Below are 23,205 nucleotides of genomic sequence, written 5' to 3'. Positions count from 1 at the left end.
GCACTAGAAAGTTTATGTTACTAGAAAGTGTATGTTACCTGCATGGAATTTGAGCTGCAAGTGTGGAACAAGACTACTAATAATTCTTTGATTAAGAAAAAAAAAGATGATTTCTTAGATGGTAGATTTTTGCCCATAGTAGAAATGTAACACCTTGTTAGGAGTTCTAACAACCTAAACTGTAATTGTGGTTGCAACAAGTTGCTAATTAGCCTCTCATAAATAAAAGCATGATTTTCACTGTAATTAATTAAAGCAAAGTCTTCTTCCTGAATCTGAAAGCACCCTGACTGCAGTGGTCCCTAGTTGTGATCATAAGTTCTAAGATTAACTTAGTCCTAGGAAACATCTTTTGGTATGGTAATTGTGCATTTCTTGAGGATCTTTAATTTCCTACATTAGCTTTGCAAACTTGCAATTCGTTGGTTGTATTCATTGAATATTGTCAGCTTGTTTAGTTCTAGCAGTAATTGTGTAATGCCTGGGTGGTTCTTACCTGTGCTGTTTTAGCTGCTGCTTAGATTTGTACAAGTGTAGGAACATTTGTAGGTGTGTGAACTCTTATAGCTGCTCTTAGTTTTCTGGGAAGGAATTTATACAAAGAGTTGTTGGTCACACTGGTCACCAGCTGTTGCCTCATTTTTGGCACATACCACTTTAATTTGTTAACCTTTCTCCTAGACTTTTTTTTTTTCACAGAATTTATATTTTTTCTTCATTTAACCTTCACCCCTGGTTTTAGGGTTCTTTCAATAGTTATTCAGTGGTTGTACTCTCATGACATTCTTCTGCTGATTTGTCTTTGTTTTCCTTTTCACCTATCTAAACAAAAATGTGATCTAGGTACGGCTTAGTACCTCTTAGCTGTTAAGATGTTGTCATATTTCATTATGAAAAATATCAGGAAATAAAGCACCCTTGAATTGAAGGCCCTGTTTGCCTAAGGCAGTACTGAATGTACACAATTCTCTGCTTCATTTCACCAAAGGAACTATGAAAATTTTAATGATGCAGCAAATATAGAAAAATAATTGTTGTCACCTGTATCTTCAATAGTTTCCTTTCTCGTAAGCAATGTTCTTTCTACATGCCTGTATATCATTGTGGGGTCTCTGTCGCTGTTGCAGGTATTGTACAGGCACGCTCTTTGCTCTGCTATGTGAGCTCTCCTCATGTGCTCACCACCTCCATCCCATCTTTATTTTCTTCCTAGAGTGAAAATAATTGGTTTAAAAACAAAAGTCAAGGAACAGCTAAGGTCTTTTAGCTTCACTCTGTACTCTGCTGAATACCATTCCAATGCTTCATCCATTATAAAATTTTTCCTGTCTTTTGTTCTCTGTTCCTTCACTGATGGGACCTGGGACTTGAAAGTTTATTTTAAATCCAAACCAGTACCACCAAGAAGCTATATCTATTCTGATTTACTTGTTATCCCGTAGTTCACTGTTACTTTTACTGCAGCGTGGCAGACAACGTCTTGATTTTTTCATTTGTGTCCAGATGAAAAAGAAATAGGTTTGCATTTATCAAACTGCATCCTCATTAATTTTATTCTGTAGCACTGCCCATTGGTCTTATGAATAATGCCTGTGTAGCAGCAGCATTGTGATTATCATCTTTGTCTAGTCTCTGTGCTATGCTTTTCTTTGCAAATTTCTTGCAAGATTGCAAATCCACTGCAATTCTCTTATTGTTCTTCAAGTACACAGTTTCTTTTCGTAGCTGTATTTGTTACATTATAGGAAGTTCTGTGTATTGCATTGATGAAATTTATCTCTGAGATCTACACAATTCCTGTTGCAAGTTTCTTTATTATTCTTTGATATCTTGTTATTTTATTGTTATTTTATTCATCAGTCTGGACTGTGTAACTTTGTTTGCCATGCAAACTCCATTTCTTCTTTCAACTTTATTCCAGTATTTTTATTCAAGCATTTTCACCAGGATTCCAGACAGAAAGTAGTTCTCTGTCAACATGCTTTTTTTTTTTTAAGTGGTAAGGCTACTTTCACATCCAGACGTAATTATCATTTTTCTTGGCCTTTATGTTCTTATCAGTTACATGCTTCACTTTTGCAGACATTGGTACTCCTGATATTTCTGCTTTAGAGTTTTATAATTCATTTTCCCTGCTTTGGGCAATTGAAAATTATAAAACACAACAGGTATTTCAAAATACCTGTTACCTTTTATGAGGGAGTGGGTTGTGGAGCCATGCATCAGGTGGAAGGTGGATGGACTTGAACACCATGTGACAGACATGCTGTAAGGCAGCAAGTAAGGGTGAAAGAAGCCTGAAGCAAATAATGTGGGTGGAGCTGGGTTCTTTCAGTCTTGAGAAATGAAGGGAATTGGCATGCAGAAGGAAGCAGAAGAGGATCAGGATGAAGGGGCAGTTGTCTCTGGAGTGTGATGTGCTCAACCTGTAGTGAAGTTAAACTTCATCACTATGAACTAAATAAGAACCATACTGTTAACCTGAGAGTGAGTACTAAGAGCAATTGCCATCACTGATAGAGAATCCCAGGAACTTTATTCCATTCATTTTATAAATCAGAACTGATTGGGTCCCAGGTTTGTTTTTTTCTACCTTAAGATCCAGTGCCTAAGACTTAACTGCATTTTTATTGTTTTCAAGGTTGTTCTCTACAGTGAATCCATCAGTCTTTCAATACAAGTCACCCTTCACTGTGATTTGGTTCATGTCTACATGAGTAGGCTTAAGCAGTTATAATATCTGTATTTGGGCTGTGGGCAAACAACTTGGCTGCTGGGTAGACCCTGGCCAAGGCTGTGCAAGCTGAACAGAGTCTAGAAAACTGCTGGACATGATGTGGGGAATCATGGAACATAAAAAGCTATGAGAGTCTGACAAAACTTACAGACAGCACCACAGAGAATACCTGGACCTCACAGGTGGTTAAAGCGAAATTATACAAGAAACATCCAAAGTCCTGCACTGGTGCATTAGAGACCATCAGGGCCTTGCAAGGCCATCAACATTCAGATAGCCTTGTAAAGAACACATATAAAATAGATTTATGATGATCTCACCTATTCTGCCTTAATGTACCATGTGCTAGAAAGTCTCATAACCCATCTCAGTCCTTACCAGTGCTACATGGGGTGTTTATTCGTTAGTGGTTTAGTTTAACTCAGAAGCACAGTTTAGAGGAGAGTCTCGTGATCGTTCCCAATTCCCATTACTTACAGTGAGCAGAGTTTATAGGACTCCTCTCCTAGGAAACTAAACCAAAGCTGAGCTCCAGGAAGGCTCTGTGGCTTCTGATGCAAACTTAGTTTGTGCAACAAGGCTACAACTAGCAGGAAGCAAAACCAACTGCAATGCTAGAGAAGGGGCAGTACTTTCATCCTAAATAGAAGCAGTCGTTTCCTACAGAAATGACTGCCAAATAGTGACAGAAAGCATGTGCTGATCCAAGGAGGCAGGTTATAAAATGATGTATTTTAAGAATTCCTGGGTTTTTTTGAGGAAATAAAAGAGAAACATAATACCTATTGTTACCCCTGTAGAAGCATATACCTAACTTTCTGTAAGACAGGTCTGTGTTATCAAATCGTGTTACTGATGTCTTAGCTGTACAAAATCCTAATCAAAATAATGAACAAAACATTATTTTTATTTTTTCTACATTTGAAAAAAGTTCCAGTATATGGTTTTTACAAAGTTTATTGGCAGTCTTCCTCTGAAAGACAGCTTTTGGGGCTTCCTGGTGTTTTGGTTTTTTTCCCAGAATTTTAAAAAACAATGAAAGAAAAATCCAGCAATTTCTAGGATGTCGCTTTATAACTACTAAAACTTAATTCTTTTGAAATATTTTATGTCATATTATTCAGAAAGCAGCAATCAAATGTGTGGGGATTTTTTCCCAGAAAACTGAAAAGTATTGTAACATATCATGATGGACTTTTATATTATGCTATGGTTCTTATGGACATTTCGATAATAAACTAAAATGCCAAAGATACTTTAACTGTAAAAATAAAAATACTCTACCATCTGTGCTGCTTATCTTAATTTTTAAGTTTCAGTTGAAAAAAATTATGTCCATTTTCAACTTTTAAAAATAAAATCATAGATCACATTTATTGAGTTATGATTTTATCATCATCTGCAAAATGTTGACTTAGCCTGGAGTCAGGTCTAGGACTCTGGAACTAAAATGTAGAGCTGCAGAAATTCGTTAAAGGAATTTTATCCTTGTGTATTCTGTGAAAAATCAAAAAATCATTGGTACTGGATCTTCTACAGTGGATAAAAAGAACTATATGCCTATTGTTAGAAACATAGCATCATGCAAATATTTTTGGTGTGAAGAAATGGTGTAAAGTAGTCAAGGCTAAACTAAGTGAAGTTAATGGAGAATTAAATAGACTTAAGTCAGTAAGAATTGTAATCTGTTGTTACAATTTTTATATTTTAGCTAAGTGTTCATAAACTATTATTTTAGTATGTACTAAAAAGCTGTAACTTCATCAATTTCAAGTAAATTATTTTACTACTTTTTCTGTGATTATGTTTTCTATATATACATATTTTCTTCTAAATTACATTTCTCAAAATATTTTTGAAGACTGAGATTTCAACTCATTATATCTTTAGCATTACTTATGGCTATCTTGTGTAGTAATGGCATAAATGTTTCATTATGTTGTCATAGCCAGTGCCATTAACATGAACACTATTTTATATCTTTGCTTTTTATGAAGTGGTTACTACCATGCGTGTGTATTGCAATTTGCATTTGCTATCTCAAAGCTTTGTGTAAGAAAGTGGATTGATGTTTCAGAACATTACTCTAACATGAAGTAGGATTATTAGGCTTGTTTTATATCTGGAAAACTGGGACCCTGGGACCCAAAGATGGTTGAGATAAATCTAGGTGAGGTGATTCACCATCTTAACTGATGCACACTGGGTTGCATAGCTACTCTGTATCAGAACTGGAGCTGAAACTCAGACATCATTGAGTACTGAGTGCACCTCTGGGGACCCCAATATAAGAAGCACATGGACCTGTTGGAGCAAGTCCAAAGGAGGACCTCAAAGATGATCAGTACTGGAGGCCTCTGCTATGAAGAGAGTTTGGGTTGTTCAGCCCGGAGAAGAGAAGGCTCGGGATAAACTTAGGTCAGCATTACGGTACCTGAAGGAGGCTACAAGAAAGCTGGAGAGAGACTTTTTACAAGGGCATATATGAAGGGACAAGGAATAGTGGCTTTAAACTGAGAGTAGGTTTAGATTAGGTATTAGGAAAAGGTTCTTCATTATCAGGGTGGTGAGACACTGGAACAGATTGCTCAGAGAAGTTAGCAATGCCCCATCCCTGGAAGTATTCAAGGTTGGATGGGGCCCTGAGCAGCCTGGTCTAGTGGAAGGTGTCGGTGTCCGTGACAGGGAGGCTGGAACCAGCTGGTCTTTAAGGTCCATTCACACCCAAACCATCCTGTGATTCTGTGTCTCAAACAGAAGTACTAGGGCATATTTTCCTTTAGTGATACTGAAATGTACAGGCTGCAGAAATGCATTAAAGAACCTAAAGACATTACTAAACCATAGCATTTGTTAAAGTGTTCCAAAATGGTTAAATGGATCTTTATTTTTTATTTTTTGTTAAGAGCTGAGATTCAGATAGATGAATGCAGCTTTTCAATTAGGGATTTAATATGTCGCTACTTGCTTTTGGAGTATTTAGCATTTTTTCACTGTGCTGATTAAAATCTGTTGTAGATGATAATTATGCTGGTTTTATCATTCAAATGCTCAAAAATGATTTTTAAATCTTTAAGTGGCTTGTACTAGGCTTTTATTTCTTGAAGGGTTTAAAAGATAGCTTATATTATGTCCTTCTGTCATATTCTCTGTAAATTTTAAATCACTGCAAAATTAGTGCATTTTCAGTTCTAAAAACCAAACCTACCCTTTTTTTGTAGGAGGAAGAACTAAGGAAAAGTGGAGAAGCCAAATACGCGCACTTGAGTGATGAGCTCCACGTATTAATTGAAGTTTTTGCTCCGCCTGGGGAGGCGTATTCTCGTATGAGTCATGCCTTGGAAGAAATAAAAAAATTCCTGGTTCCTGTAAGTGACTTGTAACATTTTTCTGTGACTGGTTATGGTTTTGTTGCATTGAATTTGTACCTTTTTTAAGCACCTTTAGATCAAGAAAAAGAAAAGTTCTGTTGAACTTTCGTCCTTTATTCTCTCTCATTTCTCAAGGAGTTGCCAAACAGGCCATTAACTGTCACAGCTGATGCCCTAATATATTTTCTAGATGTTTTATTATTTCCATTTGTCAATGTTTCTTGTTTTCCTTACTTGATTTCTGGAGGGAGTAGTAGATTACTTTTTTTTCTGATGGCAGACAGTAGTCATTAGTATGAGTACACTTTCAAGATTTTTGAGTATTTAAGTCCGTAAAAACATTTTAATACATGTAACAATTTATCTAAATATCTTGCTAATGAAGTTAATGAATTTCTTGTGGAGCAAACAGCATGAGCAAAACGTTCCTAAGACATTTCTGTTCAGACAGCTTATGACTCAGACCACAGTTTAGCGTCTTCTCCATCAGCCAGGAGAGCACAGAAACATACTCTAAAGCTGGGAACCTTTTCAATTTGATTTATGCTAAGTATATAACTTTCTGAAATATTTATCTTTTTGTCTATTGATTTTCCTCAAATTCTCTGAAATATATTTTCCACATTTATACAGTTACTCCATGATATTTTCATACTTAAATTTGTCCTAGAATTGAAGCATATGTATACTAGATATTAAGTAAAGTACTACTAGAGTTACATGAGTTGTCATTTGAGGTCTTAGCATCACCTGAGAGTTCTTAGTGTTCTAAAAATGTCCAGAACTTATATTCCTTAAAAAGAATATGATGACAGCTTGTTTCTATTTGTGATTAAAAAATGAAAGGCGATAACTGTTCGTGTCTCTTGATAATAATGGAAGGATTCGATTAGTGCCTTTTTGTTATGAGTAATATGAAACCAAGGTAAGAGGTGTTCATGTGAGGCATATGCATATTTGCCTGGAAGAATTTTAACGCTTTATTTGGTGTGGGCTTCGTGGTGGAGGAAAAGGAGAATACATTACGAGTGAAATATTGAAGTAGAGTATATAAAATGTTCAAATTTTTTAGAGCAAATAAATTTTTTTAAGAATACAAACTATGTAACTTAAGATTGTTAAAAATAAACACCTGGATATTTGTTTTAAATAAAAAAGTTTATTGGCACCAAGTGAGTGCCCAGAAATGAGCTACAAGTTTTAAACAAGTTAAATCTATCTTTCTCATTCTCCTTTTTCATCGCCTTAATATACTTCTAGTTTGGGAACACTGGTAATAAAATACTATTTAAAATTCTTTGAAATACCTGTGAGACAAGAAAGTACCTTTTTTTCATGATTTCTGATTTTATGTTGAACATACAATATGGGGGACAAATTAGGTCAATGTTGTAATGTGGCAGCATACTGTGGAATGACATTTTGGCTGCACATTAATGGTGAAGATCTTCCAAGCCATTACACTGACAGAAAATTTATCATTAAGTAATATGTTCCTGAAAATTCTGGAGTGTATTAGCTAAGAATGGTAACAGGGCCAATTATAAAATTTGCCAGTCTTTGTCCTTTAGATAACTCTATTTCCAGTTTGTGATTTTGTCAAACTGCAACAGGGTTCTTGTTTAAAGTTATCTTTTTATGTCCTTTTCATTCTGGAAGAGAGCTCTTGCATTCTAGCATGATACAATGATGATGGCACCCTTTCCTTGTGGCACCTGGATTTTTAACATCTATTATATATTCTGTCCAACCTGAGAAATTCTGTTCTGGCTGAATAAGCAAGAGAGACCAGTGGGTGTTGAGAGTAACATTGAAATTTGTTGTAAATATTCGGCATATATTTTGTGTGACACATTATTTATTCATAGGGATTATAGGAATTTTCCAGCACAAGTATAAGAGCTACACTGGAGGAAATATAAAAACTAGTTCTTTATTACGAGATTTTGAACATGGTTGACAGTAGCAATAATAGACCCTGTCTTAGAAGGCCACCAGATTTGTCAGACATGATTTGCTCTTAGTGAAGCTGTCACCATTCACCTCCCTATTTTCCATGTGCCCTAGCAAAGTTTCCAAGATGATCTTCTCCATGGTCTTGCCAGGACCTGAGGTGAGAGTAAGAGAGGTGTAGTTCCCCATGTCTTTCTTATTTCTCTTTTTAAAAGTGAGGGTTATTTTTCCGGTCAGTGGGAACTTCAATGGACTGCCATGACTTCTCAGATACGATGATGGATAGTGGCTTAGCCACTTCCTCAGCCAGTTCCCTCAGAATGAGCAGATGCATCCCGTCAGGTCCCATGGACTTGCACACCTTCAGGTTTCTTAGATGTTCTCAAACCTGATCTTCTCGCACAGTCGGTGGTTCTTCATTTTCCCAGTCCCTGCCTTTGCCTTGTGCGACCTGGGCTGTGTGGCTGGAACACTTGTTGGTGAAAACCAAGACAAAGAAGTCATTAATTACCTCAGCCTTCTTCATTTCTGGCGTAACCAGGTCTCCTGTTTCCTTCTGGAGAGGGCCCACATTTTCCCTAGTCTTTCATTTATCACTCATGTACTTTTCCTGTTGCCCTTGCCATCCCTGTCCAGTTTTAATTCTGTCAAGGCTTTAGGTTTCCTAACCTGGTCCCTGGTTACTTGGACAATCTCTCTGTATTCCTCCCAGGCTGCCTGTTCTTGCATTCACCCTCTGTTGGCTTCCTTTTTGTGTTTGAGTTTGTCCAGGAACATCTTGTTCATTTGTGTGAGCCTCCTGTCGTTTTTGCCTGACTTCCCCTTCGTTATGATGCATCACTCCTGAGCTTGGAGATAACCATCCTTGAACATTAACCAGCTTTCTTGTGCCCCTCTTCCCTCCAGGGAATCATAATCATTCCAAACAAGTAACAATTGTACTTTATGATTTGTTTGTTAGTTTTATCCCCTCTGCTTCATTTCAAATTTACAAAGCAATTATTAACTGGCTGGTTGCAACATGTTACAAGGGGTTTGCACTCAAAAAGATTGCACTAGATAATTTCCTTTTTGTTCCCTATTTACAGCATCTCTTGAATTTGTTTTATGATGTTTCGTTGTTTATAAGACCTAATTTATTGCAGCAATGAATATTGGAATTGCATGACAGGGATGAAAACAGTAGAATGTATCAGTTTTATTTATACCAAATGAAGGATGTAATAAACTATTCAAATGAGTTCTCATACTGCTTATGAATTTTGTGACGTTTATGTGAAATATTGCCCTCAGAAATAACATTGTGTCAGTAAAATGGAATAACATTTTTATACCTTATCCATAAGTTTTCATGAGACTGAATTTTAAAATAAAAGCCTAGAAAACATAGTAAGAGAAAAAGAGAAAAATGTAAAATAGGACTAAGGAAAAAAAATAGTTGAACATTTATTAACTGAAGCAAAGTCTTAATGAACAACAACTTTTGATTTAAATGTGATTACTTAATTTTAACCTTTGACCTTACCCAAGAATAGGTTTCAAAATTTTTACTAGTGAAGATTTTCCCTCCAGGTTAGAGGTAGAAGCTAAGTACTGCTACTGACTCTGGCTGTTCCACAAGTTAACACATTCCAAAGCTGCAGGCAGCTTGGTCTGAGGTGGTTCATTGGGATCCCTCCAACAGGCATTTCAGCGCAGAGCGCTCAGTGCTTTGCCAGCTGAGGAGCTTTCAAAGCCAAGCTGTTTCATTTACTGTCTACTGCTTCCATCTTGCAAGTGACTTGAGGTCTGAGTGGGAGCTGCCATTGGGGCGTTGCTAACTGGTTGATAAGATTTATTTTGTAACTAACTTTTGTGGTTCTTTGGTGTATTTTATGCAGAACTTTGGCTTTGGAGGGTGTAATATCCAATTACTAGCTAGATGCTGTGCTCCATTTTGTTTTGATGTTTACTCTCAGTATGAAAATTTAAATATGATTGAAATATGACAGATCAAAAAATCCATGATTAAGTAAATAGGATTAATATCAGAGTTTTGAAACACAACTACCTGCTCCATTATTTTTCTGTGAACCTAATAAGAATGAAAACCAAAATGTGCTCCCCGAAGTCAAGGTTTTACTTTAAAGATCCCATTTGGAACTGATGTTAACATAATGTAAGTTATCCTATATTAGCTGTGTGGAAAGTACTAATAGTAGGGATGCTTAGGAGGAGGACATGTTTTGCAGATTCATCTTTGTAGCCAACACAGAGTCAATAAGAGGTATCTGACTGCCAAGCAGTTCTACCCCCAAACTGCCAAGGATCTAGGTCTGGGTGAGGAACCTAAGGCTCATGTTATATCTCAGTGCCTCAGAGTGGGATGCAGAGTCAACAAACTAGAAGGGGAGATTGGGGGCGTGGAGGAGGAGGGTTTAGAAGCTTTTCAAATTTTAAAATGTGCTGATTTTAAAACGTTCATACCTATTAAATGCAGTGAATTTTCTTCAGTATTACTGAGCAAAAAAATTTTACATCAATCTTATTATGTATATCATTTTGATTTACATCCAAACATAGAAATATGTTTTCTGAACAAGCTCCTATTTCCATATAGTAAGGGATTATACCATCTTTAGGAGTTCTGTGCTTTCTAACACATGCAAAATCTTTTTCTGATTCCCATTTTTATCCCTTTAAGCAGAGCATTTTTATTTGACATGGTTAGCATCCCTTGGGAGAATGAGGGAAGCAGATAGTGATAATTCATTTTATGTGTGAGTGCTCTGTAATAAGGAGTTATTATGTAGAGGGCAGGTTGCAGCTGTGGTGACATGACCACTTTAAAAAGATTGTAACTGTGGAGTTGGATGATCAGAAATTGAACCAATTACCACTTTAAAAGCTGCTGTTCAACATATTTGCATACATTTTCCTAGCCTCTTGTATCTGCTTTAAATTGAGGCATATTGGCACCACTCACAGGCTGGGAATAAGCACGTGGTCATTTAGTGCAGTCCAGTTGATGGACAATCACTGGTGATCATCTGCCTGTATAGTTTTCTGAAGGTGTTTATCAGATCAGCTCAGATGATTCCATTATTAGGAATCAGTGTCATGAGGCAGCAGGTGAATGCAGGGTTTTATATTGTTGTGAATTCAGGCTACAGTGTCTTCAAGACTTCCTTGTAAGTGCCCAAGTATCATACTGAGTAGTTAACTTCAATCCTTTTATCTCACCTTACTCCGTACCACTGATTAAAATAATTTTCTTACTAGTCATTTGAGACCATTGTGTTCTCATTGATCCATCTAATTAAAGACAAAAAATTACTGAGGAAGAAGACCCTTCGAGTGAAATAAAAAAAAAACTTCAATACCAGTTTGTGTCAGTGGTAACAGTTAAAGAATTTTGAAGTAGGGTTTGATACCTTGAAGGTCTTTCTCCATCTAATATTGGAAAATAAATTCTTTTACGTCAAATATACACTTACTGTATATATAAATCATATACAGTACAGACTAAAGTTACATATAATCTATGTACATACAGCAGACAATAGCAATTTTGTCACTTATAAACCGGTTTATTACAGGTATATGTAGGTATATGACATTTATTTTGAACATTTTTTGTTAGCCATCTAAATTTCTTCTATGCTACACTGTAATATGAAAGCTCTACTTACATACTGTTTCACTGTACATGGCTTTGTAATCTTATGGTTTTCTTATAAATAAGCTATAGTGTGGGTGTGGGTGGAGGGATGTCAGTCTTTTTTTCCTCTCAGAAACCTCAACAGGCAAAATATTTCCCTAAATATGACAATGAGCAGCAGCACAACTACATCTCTAAAATACATCTTTTATACCTGTTCAAGTAAATAATTTATACTTGCACATTCTGCAAAAATAATTGCAGTAATAAATAATTAGTACAGTAATTATTTTAAAACTGTGATAAGGTATTTTTTTAGCAACTGTTTCAGTTGTCTGGGTTCTGTTTTTCCCAGTGTGCAACATCTCTGGCAATTTCACACACAAGTTTTGATAATCAAGGAAAAAAAAATCAGAGATTCTGTCAAAGTCTAAAATGTCACAGAACTTTGCCTCTTCACAGCTATTTTTCCTAAACATTGCTTATTAAATCAAATTATTATAAATATATTCAAACACTAGGGTACTCGAGAGTCATCGTAACTTGTGGACTGTGGTTCTTGACTTTTTACAGGTGTTGAAGTTTGTCCTAACCACAATAATGGCTGATGGAGCAGCAGCACTTGTATCATTTAAATCACTGATTTCAAGTTTGATGAAAATAACCCTAAAGTTTTCCCTCAAAGCAAAGGTTTGGGGGTGGAGATATACACTAAAATTGCCTTTTTAATTGAAAATGAAACTCCAGTATTTTTCAACTGACTGAATTTTTTATGTACTTACTGATATACCCTGTAGACTACTGGTTCTTTCTGCTGTAAGGCTATGAAATGGATAGCAATAGAAAGAGTATGTAATTACTCAAATGTCTTTACATTTGAGTCATGGAGAGTGGGTCTTCTGTTGACATGCCAGACTAACAAGTACCTTTTTCCTAGGCTTAACTCCCCTGCTGCTTCAAGGCAATACAGATACTTTGCAGCCTGTTGTGTGCTTTAAGGGTGGATACTCCCACTCTGAGTGAATTAAGACCATTTCAGATATGCCAAGACATATTCAGTCTGTGAAAGCAATCCCTTGGTGATCTCTTTTTGACGCACAGAGGAATCAATATGAAAGGCACAGCCTTACTGCCAAAGCCAGCCCTTTCAGATCAACCAGAGACATTAACCTGATCGAAGATTTTACACTGACCATTAATCCGAGCATGCTATTGAGACGTGGCTGCAGTTTAAAGAAATATTTCCAATTTGCTTGGCAAGTCTATATTCATCAGCAATTTTGAACTTTTCTTCCTGCTTCATCTTCCTAGGGTGGAGGTTTTTCACCAGTGGCAGATCAAAAGGAATTATGAGTGCAGGTGATAAAATTAGTGCAGAAAAATTCGAATCCTACTGAATTACTCCTGGTTTCTTAATTGCATGTCTGTAATATGTAGCAAGAGATTGGCTATGGTATTGCACATTGTACAAACCTCTTCACCTCAATGAGAGCACCAGACCCTCCTACACATCTGGCATTTCATTTTAGAGCTCTGTGTGTGAGTACAAATTTGGCCAATCAACTCGTCAATAAAGGTTGGGTGTTTGACCCAGTGAAGAAGCTGCAGCTTCATGGCCTGAAAATAAAATTCCATGTGATTCTATATAAACGTAGGCATAAAAACTGTATCTAAATAATTGTTCTTCATGCAAAGAGTTACTTTGTAATGATGAAGAAAAAAAATGTGCAGGATGTTGCTTTGTGTTTCCGTCACATATACAGTATCTTTTTTTTATTCCCAACCATCAACATGAGGAAAGCAAAAGACAATATTTGGTTATAAAAATAAGACTGAAAGCAAAGCGATCACAGATACTTATTTTTACTCTTTCAAGGAATTGGTTATTGTCATAGCCATGTTACTTTTTCTCTGTTTCCCTTACATCAGCAAAATTACATTGGGATTTTTAAGGTTTAATTCATTTGTGGAGGTACACCTAAATAAAAAATTATTTTCCTGCTGTCATTCACATTGAAAAGCATACTGCAGATACTATCCAGATGGTGTGTTGGGGTTGGTGTTTGTTTTGATTTTTTTTTTATTTTGTTTGTTTTCGAAAAACTGGGATGAGAGAAGACTTTGGTGGTATTTGTAAACCTTATATTTTTTTTATTAATGTAGCAAAGGTCAGTGTAGTCAATTCTGAGGTTGCTGAGTTACGCTTACTTAGGAAAGCGTGAAAGAAAAAGCAGAAATGCAGAGTAATCTTTCCTCAGTGGCTGTATCCATAGCATTTTGCCTTATACCCTGTGGTAGCTGTTACTTCTCTGAGTTTGTCAAAGGCTTTTTCTGAACCTTAGTTAAGCTTTCAGTCTCAGAAAAACTTTAGGTTGCATGAGTTTGACAGTTCAGTTATGCACTGAGTGTAAAAAAAATAAAAACCCGAAATCCCACTTCCTCTTGTTTGTTTTAAAGCAACTGCCTAACACTTTGTGAGTACTTGCATCTTCATGCATGGTTAAAAGCAGAGGATAATTTCACACCAGTCCTTACTCTTACATTACTTTGGATTTCTTTCTTTTCTAGCCCCCATGTTTTATTGTACAGAAGCAGGGGTAGCTTTGTTTTTCCATGAGACATACTTCTGACTATCCATGTCTTTCCGTGTCTTCCTTAGCTTAGCTCTTTTATTTTTCTGTTGGGATAGGAGGGGCAGGATAGCATGCAGTAGTCTTATCTTGGTAGTGAAGAAACTGTCCAGTAGTGGAATGGATCTTCTGTTATTTTATGGTTTAGTGTCAGGGTTTTTTCTAGTACTATTTACCATTCTTCCTGCTTGCACTGATTTGATGGGTTTTTTGAATGGTATTTGTAAAAAGTACAGGGCATCTTTCTTGAATGATAATAAGTTATTAAGAGCTATTTACTTTCAGTATTTTAATGTTTATCAGTACTTCAGTTTATTTTCATATGCGTTACTTTGCATTTATCAGCACTCAATTTTTTTCTGCCAGCTTTTCTTCTAATAATAGAGTATAATGAAAGCTTTCAGCAGTTCTTCACAGTAACCTTTATATTTTATTGCTTTGAATAATATAAATGAAATACTATTGCTTCACCATTCAAAATTTTGTGATGAAATTTATAAATATGATGAGCAGACCAGATTTTTTGAATCACTCAATAAACTCTTCTCCTCAGAAAACATAAAATTATAAAAAACAGTCCAGCTATTTTTAATATTCTTTCTCCTTTAACCAAGAGAGAATTATTAATCATCAAGGTGCTCTGTTTTAGTTTTTGACAACTTCTGTGTGGCTGATGGGAGTTTTGATCTCCATGGGTGGAGATCTTTAAAAATGGATCTCATTTGCTCTATGCCAAGCCATATGACATAAACGTGTTCAGAAATAATCTGCATGAAGGATAAATATCCATTCATTCACAGTCTGGACTTCTACAAGACAGTAAGTGCAGCCTACATTCAGCATGTGCAAAGATGAGGTTTAGTAAGTAAAGGATATATATTTGTATATATTCCTGGTGTTTTGAAAGGTTTAAGTCTCCTAGTGACAAGGAATAATATGACAAAACTTCACTGGCATGAGAGATTTTTAAAAGAAAAATTAAATTTAAATATGAAGTTGAGAAGAAAAGATTGGTGGTTGACTCTGAAAACAGCTTTCTACATAAAAAAAATAACTTTAAAATAGTTTTGGTTCAGCCTCAGTGATGAAGGGATGGGAAAAACTTGCACTCACTGTATAAAAATCAAGAAAAATGCAAAAGACAGATTAATGGCAGTCAAGTTTATAAAATAAAAATATCATATTTAATTGAATAGTTGTGAAGGAAATATGTGGCCAGCAATGCAATGATAATACAAATGAGTTCAAGGAACATTAGAAATAAAAGGAATCCTAAAAAAGATACAGACTTCAATCCCTGGGAATGGTAACATTATCAATAGCATTAATGATGCAGAAAAAACAGGTGGTTTCCATAAGTATCAGTTGTGTAGCTGGAAAAACAAAGTGTAGTATACTTGTATTTTACCAAAATGATGCAATAATTTGCAGTTACTGGTACAGGAATGTTAATTTTAAGAAAAACTGTAGAAAAAAAATTAGGAATGTGGAGAAAAGTCATAGTGTGCAGTGGAATAAGAATGTGGCCAGTGAAAGAAAAATTTGCAGTGTGACTGTGTGGTGATAATGCCATGACCAGCCTGACAGAAGTCATTCACTGAATAGTTGGGAAAGTTTGCAATCTATAAAAAATAGAGAAAATAATCTAACCACTGCTTTGATGTTTTCATGTCATGATAAAAATTGATTTGTCAACAAATCTGATTTCCTAATCAATGAGAAAATTTGTTGATAAAATTAATTGTGTTAGTGACATTAAATTCCATTAATAATCTACCCATATGTATGATGTGACAGGGCTCAAACCTTCTTAATAAGAAGGTTTCCTGAAATATATGTGTTGGTAGTAATTTTCTTAAGGAATTTGTCTGTGCTTTGATACACAAACTTGGTTTGTCTATCAAATTTTGAAGATGGAGATTTGCATCTTGGTATTAGGTTATTTCATTTCAACACAGCAGGTTGCTTTGGGTGAGACTTACACAGGTGGTGCAGTAGTTAGATCCTGTAGCAAAATCTGTAGCCATTAAACAGATGAAGAGATTTCTTGTGTGAGAGTGGTGCCTGCAAGTATATCCCCAGCCATCAGCCCACTGATGTGAGCATGCAAAAAATGCTGGTAATTAGGATGCATCTTATAACCTGCTTCCCTTCTAGGTTTACACACTTTACTTTGGAAACATCAAAATGAGAGACAAAACCTTCAGATAAAGTAAGTGTGAAACTAGAAAAGGATTTTAATAAGAGAGGTATCATACTGGAGCTGCCCATATGCCATTGATTGCAAAGAGAAACTGTTGGTGATGGATTAAAACAGAAGAAAATTCTCATAGGTACATAAGCCTCCTTTTAAAACAAAGTCCATGTGAAACATAATCTTTCTGTAGAGTTGTATGATGACACTGGAGTCTAGTGATCAGTTTTGTTCAGAATTGACTGAAGACATTATGCAGAAAGAGGAGTGAGGCAGTGTGGTACCCAAAGCTGTAAATGGGACTCAGTTGGGAATGATGGGACAGAATATCACTAGCTAGTAGAGGCAGGAGCTCGTTCATAGAGAAAGGCTGAGCACACATGCAGGAGTCAAGAAAAGCATGCTCAAGAAGAAATATCATATATTGCATATTTAAATGACTTGAGTACAGTTACTGTCTACTTCCTCGCCTGTCGTTTTTTCTTAGCTTTTTAAAAACTCTTTGATGCATGCGGTTTCTTTTTGCTAACTAAACACATTAAAAAATTGGAACTCTCTCCTTTAGACATACTAGAACAAGGCTTGTGCCTGTTGACACTAACTCAAGTGCTACATTATTTTCCTGGTGGCTTAAACTTTTGAATGACTCAGTGAGTAACAACTCAGTTACTCTGTTGAAAATCAAAGTTTTTAGAGCCAGATTGGAGGAAGTGAGAAATTCTTGGAAGCAGACAGCAGGATTCCAGCAGAATTCTTGGAAGCTCAGCAGGATCTGTGGCTTATTTCTGATTATGGTACATATTATATGTCTGTTTATAAGGGATAGTTACCACAGAGTTAGCTTGAGCAGGTCAGTACAAGAAGGAACTCAAAACAATGCAAAATCTTTATTTTTCACGATTTTCCTATTGATTGTTGATTCACTTTTGTAAACTCTGTTGAAATTCAAAAACTACTGAACAGTAGTTAAACCTCGGCTCTTAATTAGGCTCTAAAATGAGGATTAAGATTAGGACGTATACTATCCTAGAGTTGTCAGTGGGACAACCATCAAGAAAACACAGGCAGAAAGTGATTTTTTCCAAGTAGTAAGGGCTTCAAAAGGTCTTGGAGAACTTTACAGAGATAAAAAAAATATCACATTTAGAGTAATATTTAACAGTTGTTCATTTTCTTTATTTGCTTTACATCACTGTTACTTTTGAGGAAGTGAACAAAAACCACCTTGTTCTAAAAACACTATTTCTGAGTTGTTTTATTCTAGTCAGGAGTCTCTAGCCTGTAGGATTTCCTTAGCTGCCAAACACACATGGGCCGAGTTAAAACAGATGGAGAAAAGCAATCTGTGCAATACCTGTAGTTACAGCATGTTCAGGAAAATGGAGCTATTATCTCAGAGGAGCTGAGAAAATCCCCTCAATGGCAGAAAGGGCAGTTGCATGTGTAACATGGTGCCAAATCACACGATAAACATCTGTAATCTCTGCCCAGCTGTTACCCTTAAACTGATCAGTTAAAAATCTGTGAAAGAAACCAATGTTAAATTAAACAAAATTTTGCTCTGATTTGGATCGAGATTTCTTTTCTGTCTACAAACACATCAGAAAGACAGATTGTGCCTTGGCTATTGGCACAGTGGTCTACACTTGTATTTTACTTTGAAAACCACTTAATAGATTTATGTCAGTCTGTAAAATGAGCTGCATCCATGGTAGGAGCTTGCATACCACACTGAAAGCAGGTGCAGTTAAAGACAGAGGTGATACAAAGCTCTAAAAAATATTTGTGCAATGAGAATCAAAACAGGCTGCTTCACTATCCCATCTTGTGTGGTACAGTGGGTGATTCATGTAATAAAATGGGATGAGTCCCTGATATGCCACTAAATACCTGCACAAGAATGTAGTTTTATGATCTCCATCTGTCTCCCAAATGGTGTGAATATGTTGCACTATGTTTAAAGAGATCTCTAATTTAATTTGGTTAATCAGTCTTCACTCAGAGCTCAACTTTTTGCATGGTCAGAAATCATACTTTCTGCTGGAATGTAAAAGCCCGTTTTGTTCTGTAGTGCAATCATGTATTACAATATCACTTAAAAAAATTTTCTCCTGTGTTGCATTTCAAACTAAGCAGCTGTCTGAGTCATATCTGTAGTATTAAAATGGGAAACGAACAAAATCTGAATGTATCTCATTTTCTGCCAAACTCTGTTTTTACATAAATTATTGTTTCCAGACATAGTTGAGGACTATTTATATGATATGTCAATTAAATCTCAACTTGTACTTCAGCTCTTTAATCAGTTCTGAGCTAGAAGCAATTTTATATAGTTTAAGGCCAGAGGGAACAGAGAATCTACATTGAGTTTGTGTATATTATTATATATTATTATAGTGTATGTATTGTGTTCCATATAATGATACATATCACTGTAGTTACTAAAAAGTATATTTCTAAAATATAGTGTGGTCTATTATTATATGTTAGCCTGTTAGATTCTATCCACCTACTTTTACATCAAGACCACCAAATTTAGTTGCCCATCTTGCTCTTAGGTCATCCAGCTGCTCTGCAACTGCTCTGCTACCACAGACCACAGGAGCAGCCACAGCAGGTGAGGAAAACTACCTGAATGAGCAGCTGAGGACTTTTATTTATGGAAAAATCAATCTTTCCAACCAGTCTGATCAGAGACTGAGAATCAGGAAGGGAGGGAAAATCGCTTTTTGTTACTAAACGTGGCAGTTTTCCTTCTCTGTACAGGAATAAAGCATTATGTTATGCACCCAAGAGGTTTTTCTCTGCTGGCATAAGCTGACTGGTGTATTGTCTCTAAGGGTAGCAGATTTCTTGTGGCTTACAAGTATTTCTAGGGAAAATCGGTATAAGGATAGGATAGAATGCATCTGCCTGGTATTGTATTGGGGTCAGAAAAGCTTCTTGACCCTTCTAAGAGACTTACACACATCTTCTTTAGGTATATATTGAGCATGATGGGAATAATCTAGGCAGCTCTGTATCCCTGGAACTTGTAAAGAGAAAATCAAGAGGGAACTTATGAATTCACAGATTCTGAAAATGAGAAGTTTGACTATTTCCTTCGAGTTACAGCCCACACAGGCGGTAGTAGTTCTTCTAAAAACTGTACTAAATATACGTTTCAGAAAGAAATCAGATCTCACTTCAAGTGCCCCATATGATCTGGAGTTCATCATCTTCCTGCTAAGCTTTAGTTATCCTTATTGGTAGGAAACTATGTCTATTTTCAAAGCTGGTGGGTTTTGTCCCTATATTCAGCATGCAATCTGTAGTTCTGTGTTTATTCCACATTAAAAGCACCTCCTCCTCTTTCCAGCTATTGGTTTTCCCTCTGGGTCTCCATAGAAAGACTGTCAAAGAAATCAGATGTTTCCACAAACATGTTCTTCAGTAAACAGAATATTGTTATTAAGCCTCATTTCACAAAACTTTTTTTTTCTTTTTGACTGTCCTGTCATGTCAACTCTAATCCTGACCCTGTAGTCAGAAGAGTCACATAGATTTGTGACAGCAATTTAGCCCTCACATTTTTGCCACCCACTAGTTTACAAAGCAGTTTACAAATAGTTAGTAAGAATATTTAATGTGGTTGATCCAGGAAGCGACATTATTCTGCATTTTGATTTCCCTCAAAAAACAATAATATCACTATACCACAGTATCAGTTTGCAAATCATTCAGTGCAATCCCTGGTAATTTAATACCAGTCTTAAATCAATACATTAACTGATAAAAAGTTGTCTGTGATGCTTGATCTGGAAATGATTGCATACAGCAGACACAGTCTCACGTCCCATTCTATTAGAGGGGTAAATCTTTCTCTCCACATCAGGTGGGATAAATAAAATGTCAGTTTTCAATGCAAATAGAGAACTGGAACATGAGTTAAATACCTTCCTCACTGTTTCCTGTAACAGTCTTTAAAATTTCATCTATGAACAGAACTCTGACGTACTTTCTTTTTGGTGTGGGATAGAGGAGAATTGGAAGGAGTCATCATATCGTATTTCCAAGTGCCTGTATGATGCCCTTAATTGTACTGGTCAGTCTCGCTTCACTGATGTCTTTTGCTTCCATTATCAGTCACCTACATTAAAAAAATACTTGTACATCCTTCTTACTATCATTTTTACTTTTTTTTTTTTTATTCTGAAAGAGGCATTTAACCTAAATGTCTTATTGACCAGTGCTGCTTTTTTAATATCTTTGGCATTTGGGTTATGTGGGCAGCCTGTAGAATGCTCTTCAACAGCTCCTGGCTGCAGACTCACATTCCCAGACAGGTATGGCAAGAACAACTCAAGTTTCAAAAAGGTAGCCTTTTTAAAATGTTGAATGTACGTAGTATTCTTATAAAAAATTACAGAAAACATATCAAGATCAGTATGTACCTGGGCATCAACTATTTTTTCAAGTTGAGCCTACATTGTCTGTCAGGATGGTTTCACTGCTGACTTGTTCTACATTGAACTCTAACTGTTCTTTAAGCAATTACAACCTCACCTTTTTAGCAGCATTATGATTTTGTTGCAGTTACATGTTATGATATCTAGCACATATCCCCAAGATGAAGTCAGTTCCATTATACATTTTTTCTGCCTATGTAGTAAGAGCAGAAGTTTAAAGAATATTTTGTTTTCTTGCACAGATGAAATGGTCTGTAACGTGCACTCCATCCTTTGCCTGAGGAAAGCTCTAACTCCTGTTATCCAAGAACCTGAATCTACTCCTGTGAACATTGTCTTTGCAGTAAATTACCATTTTCATTTTTCCTTTTTCCCATTAGACAGAGCTTAAAAAAAGGATTTTTTTCTGCACTTTGATTTGAATACCTTTGCATACTGTGTGCCAGTTCCTAGATCCCACCAGTGAGCTTCTCTTTCAGATCCTCTAAGCTGGTGTTTGTCCCATCTGTAGATGAGAACACGTATAAAGCAAAACATAATGGAGAAAATAAAAATAACAGAATGAGAAAGTGTAGTGTGTTGACTCTGGCCAGATGTCAGGTAGCCACTAAAGCCACTGTCTCACTCCCCTCTGCTGTTGGACAGAGGAAAGTCCCATGGGGTCACAGCCTCCTTCATGCATCCACCTGCTCCAGCATGGGCTCCTCCATGGGCTGCAGGTGGGTCTCTGCACCCCGATGGTCCTCCATGGGCTGCAGGGGCACAGCTGCTCCATCAAGGTCTGCACCACGGGCTGCAGGGCCTCAGCTCTGGCACCTGGAGCATCTTCTCCCCTTTCTTCTGCACTGACCTTGGGGTCTGCCTTGTTGTTCCCATGTTCTCACTATGCTCTTCCCTGGTTGGAATTCTTTTTGTGCAATACCTTTCTGTTCTTAAGTATGTTATCACAGAAGTGTTACTATCACTTCTGATTGACTTGGCCTTGGCCAGTGGCAGGAAGTCCATCCTGGAGTCAGCTGGCATTGGCTCCACTGGACAGGGGAAGCTTCCAGCAGCTTCTAACAGAAGCCACCCCTGTAGCCCCCCTGCTATCAAAACCCAGCCACAGAAACTCACTACAGAAAGTTTAAGAAAAACAAGAGGAATAAATAAAATTAAATTAATTTAAATGAATTAAGAAAAAATGATGAATAGCAGTAGAAAGATACTATCTGTGGTTGCAGCATCTATGAGAAATTTGGGTGCCTTGAATTTTGCTTAAAGTTTCGGGAAAAGTAACTTGTAAATGAAGTGCACCATAAATATTTGTATTATTATAGTTATGAAAAAATAATTTCAAAGTGTATGAGAAAACAATACTTCTTTTTAATTGTTTATTTTTATATTTTTTTATTTTAAGTATGCTGCATTTCCTAGGAGTGCATATGCAATGACTGGTAAATACCATGTAAAAATTACACATTTCCATTAATACATTGATTTGCATGTTCTTTATTATTTCAAAGAGAAATTATGATTAATTATTTCAACATGCTCACACTTTTGATAAAATATTAATAGCTTTAGTTTCATTGAGATTAACAGACCAACTAGGACTTGATTTCCTGTTTGAACTTTTGCTCATTGCTATTAAAAAAACTATGTAAAATGTCACAATACCTGCAAAGATGTTGTAAGAAGATGTTGCATGACAACATCACCTGTTCATGCATGTTGTTTGAGAAATAACTGGCCCTAGCTTCAAAATTTCCAAATAAAACAAAAAATTAATCCTCCCAAATAAAAAATAAATCTCCCAAAACCACACAATAATTGCCATATTTTCTTGAGTGAAATCAGGGGGGAGGCCTGGAACAGCAGGGATGGTGAAGAGTCAGGAATAAGCACAGTTGACAGGAAAGATCAAACACACAATAGAAAATACTGAATGACAGAGAAAAAGACACTAAATGGCATTTTTGTTTCTTTCCAAAGACATCAATATTAAATGTTTTTGGAGAATAAGAGATGAACCTCTCTTACGATTTAGTGTGCCTGCCTTTGTCAGTCTGCTGGGACTGCTTCAGCTTCAGCTTCATTCCTCCTCCTCCTGGGAATGACAGTTTGATTACGAGGTCTTTTCAGAAGTTCATTGATCATCTTTGTTGTGTTTTCATATATATTTATTCTAACCCAGTTCTTCCATAGAAGAAAAAGAAGAGGATTTTTATGAAGAAAAAGAGAGGATTTGAA

General features: G+C 36.2%; 1 protein-coding gene across 6 annotated transcripts in view; it reads left to right on the top strand.

The window, feature by feature from the left end:
- The window catches only part of KHDRBS2 (KH RNA binding domain containing, signal transduction associated 2), a 365,578-nt gene that overhangs the window by 164,691 nt on the left and 177,682 nt on the right, over positions 1–23,205 (top strand). For all 6 annotated transcript variants that reach the window (XR_007902822.1, XR_007902821.1, XR_007902820.1 and 3 more), the window contains exon 4: positions 5,959–6,105. Coding sequence is in view for 2 of the 6 variants with exons in the window: in XM_051777880.1 (XP_051633840.1) it covers positions 5,959–6,105 (147 nt within the window). In the remaining 4 variants the exon portion in view is untranslated. The remainder of the gene's footprint in view (positions 1–5,958; positions 6,106–23,205) is intronic.

Source organism: Manacus candei, unplaced genomic scaffold (assembly GCF_025592945.1).
Source record: "Manacus candei isolate 608988 ecotype Guabito, Panama unplaced genomic scaffold, ASM2559294v1 h1tg000011l, whole genome shotgun sequence".
NCBI classification, from domain to species: Eukaryota; Metazoa; Chordata; class Aves; order Passeriformes; family Pipridae; genus Manacus; species Manacus candei.
This window is presented reverse-complemented; position numbering and strand designations above follow the sequence as displayed.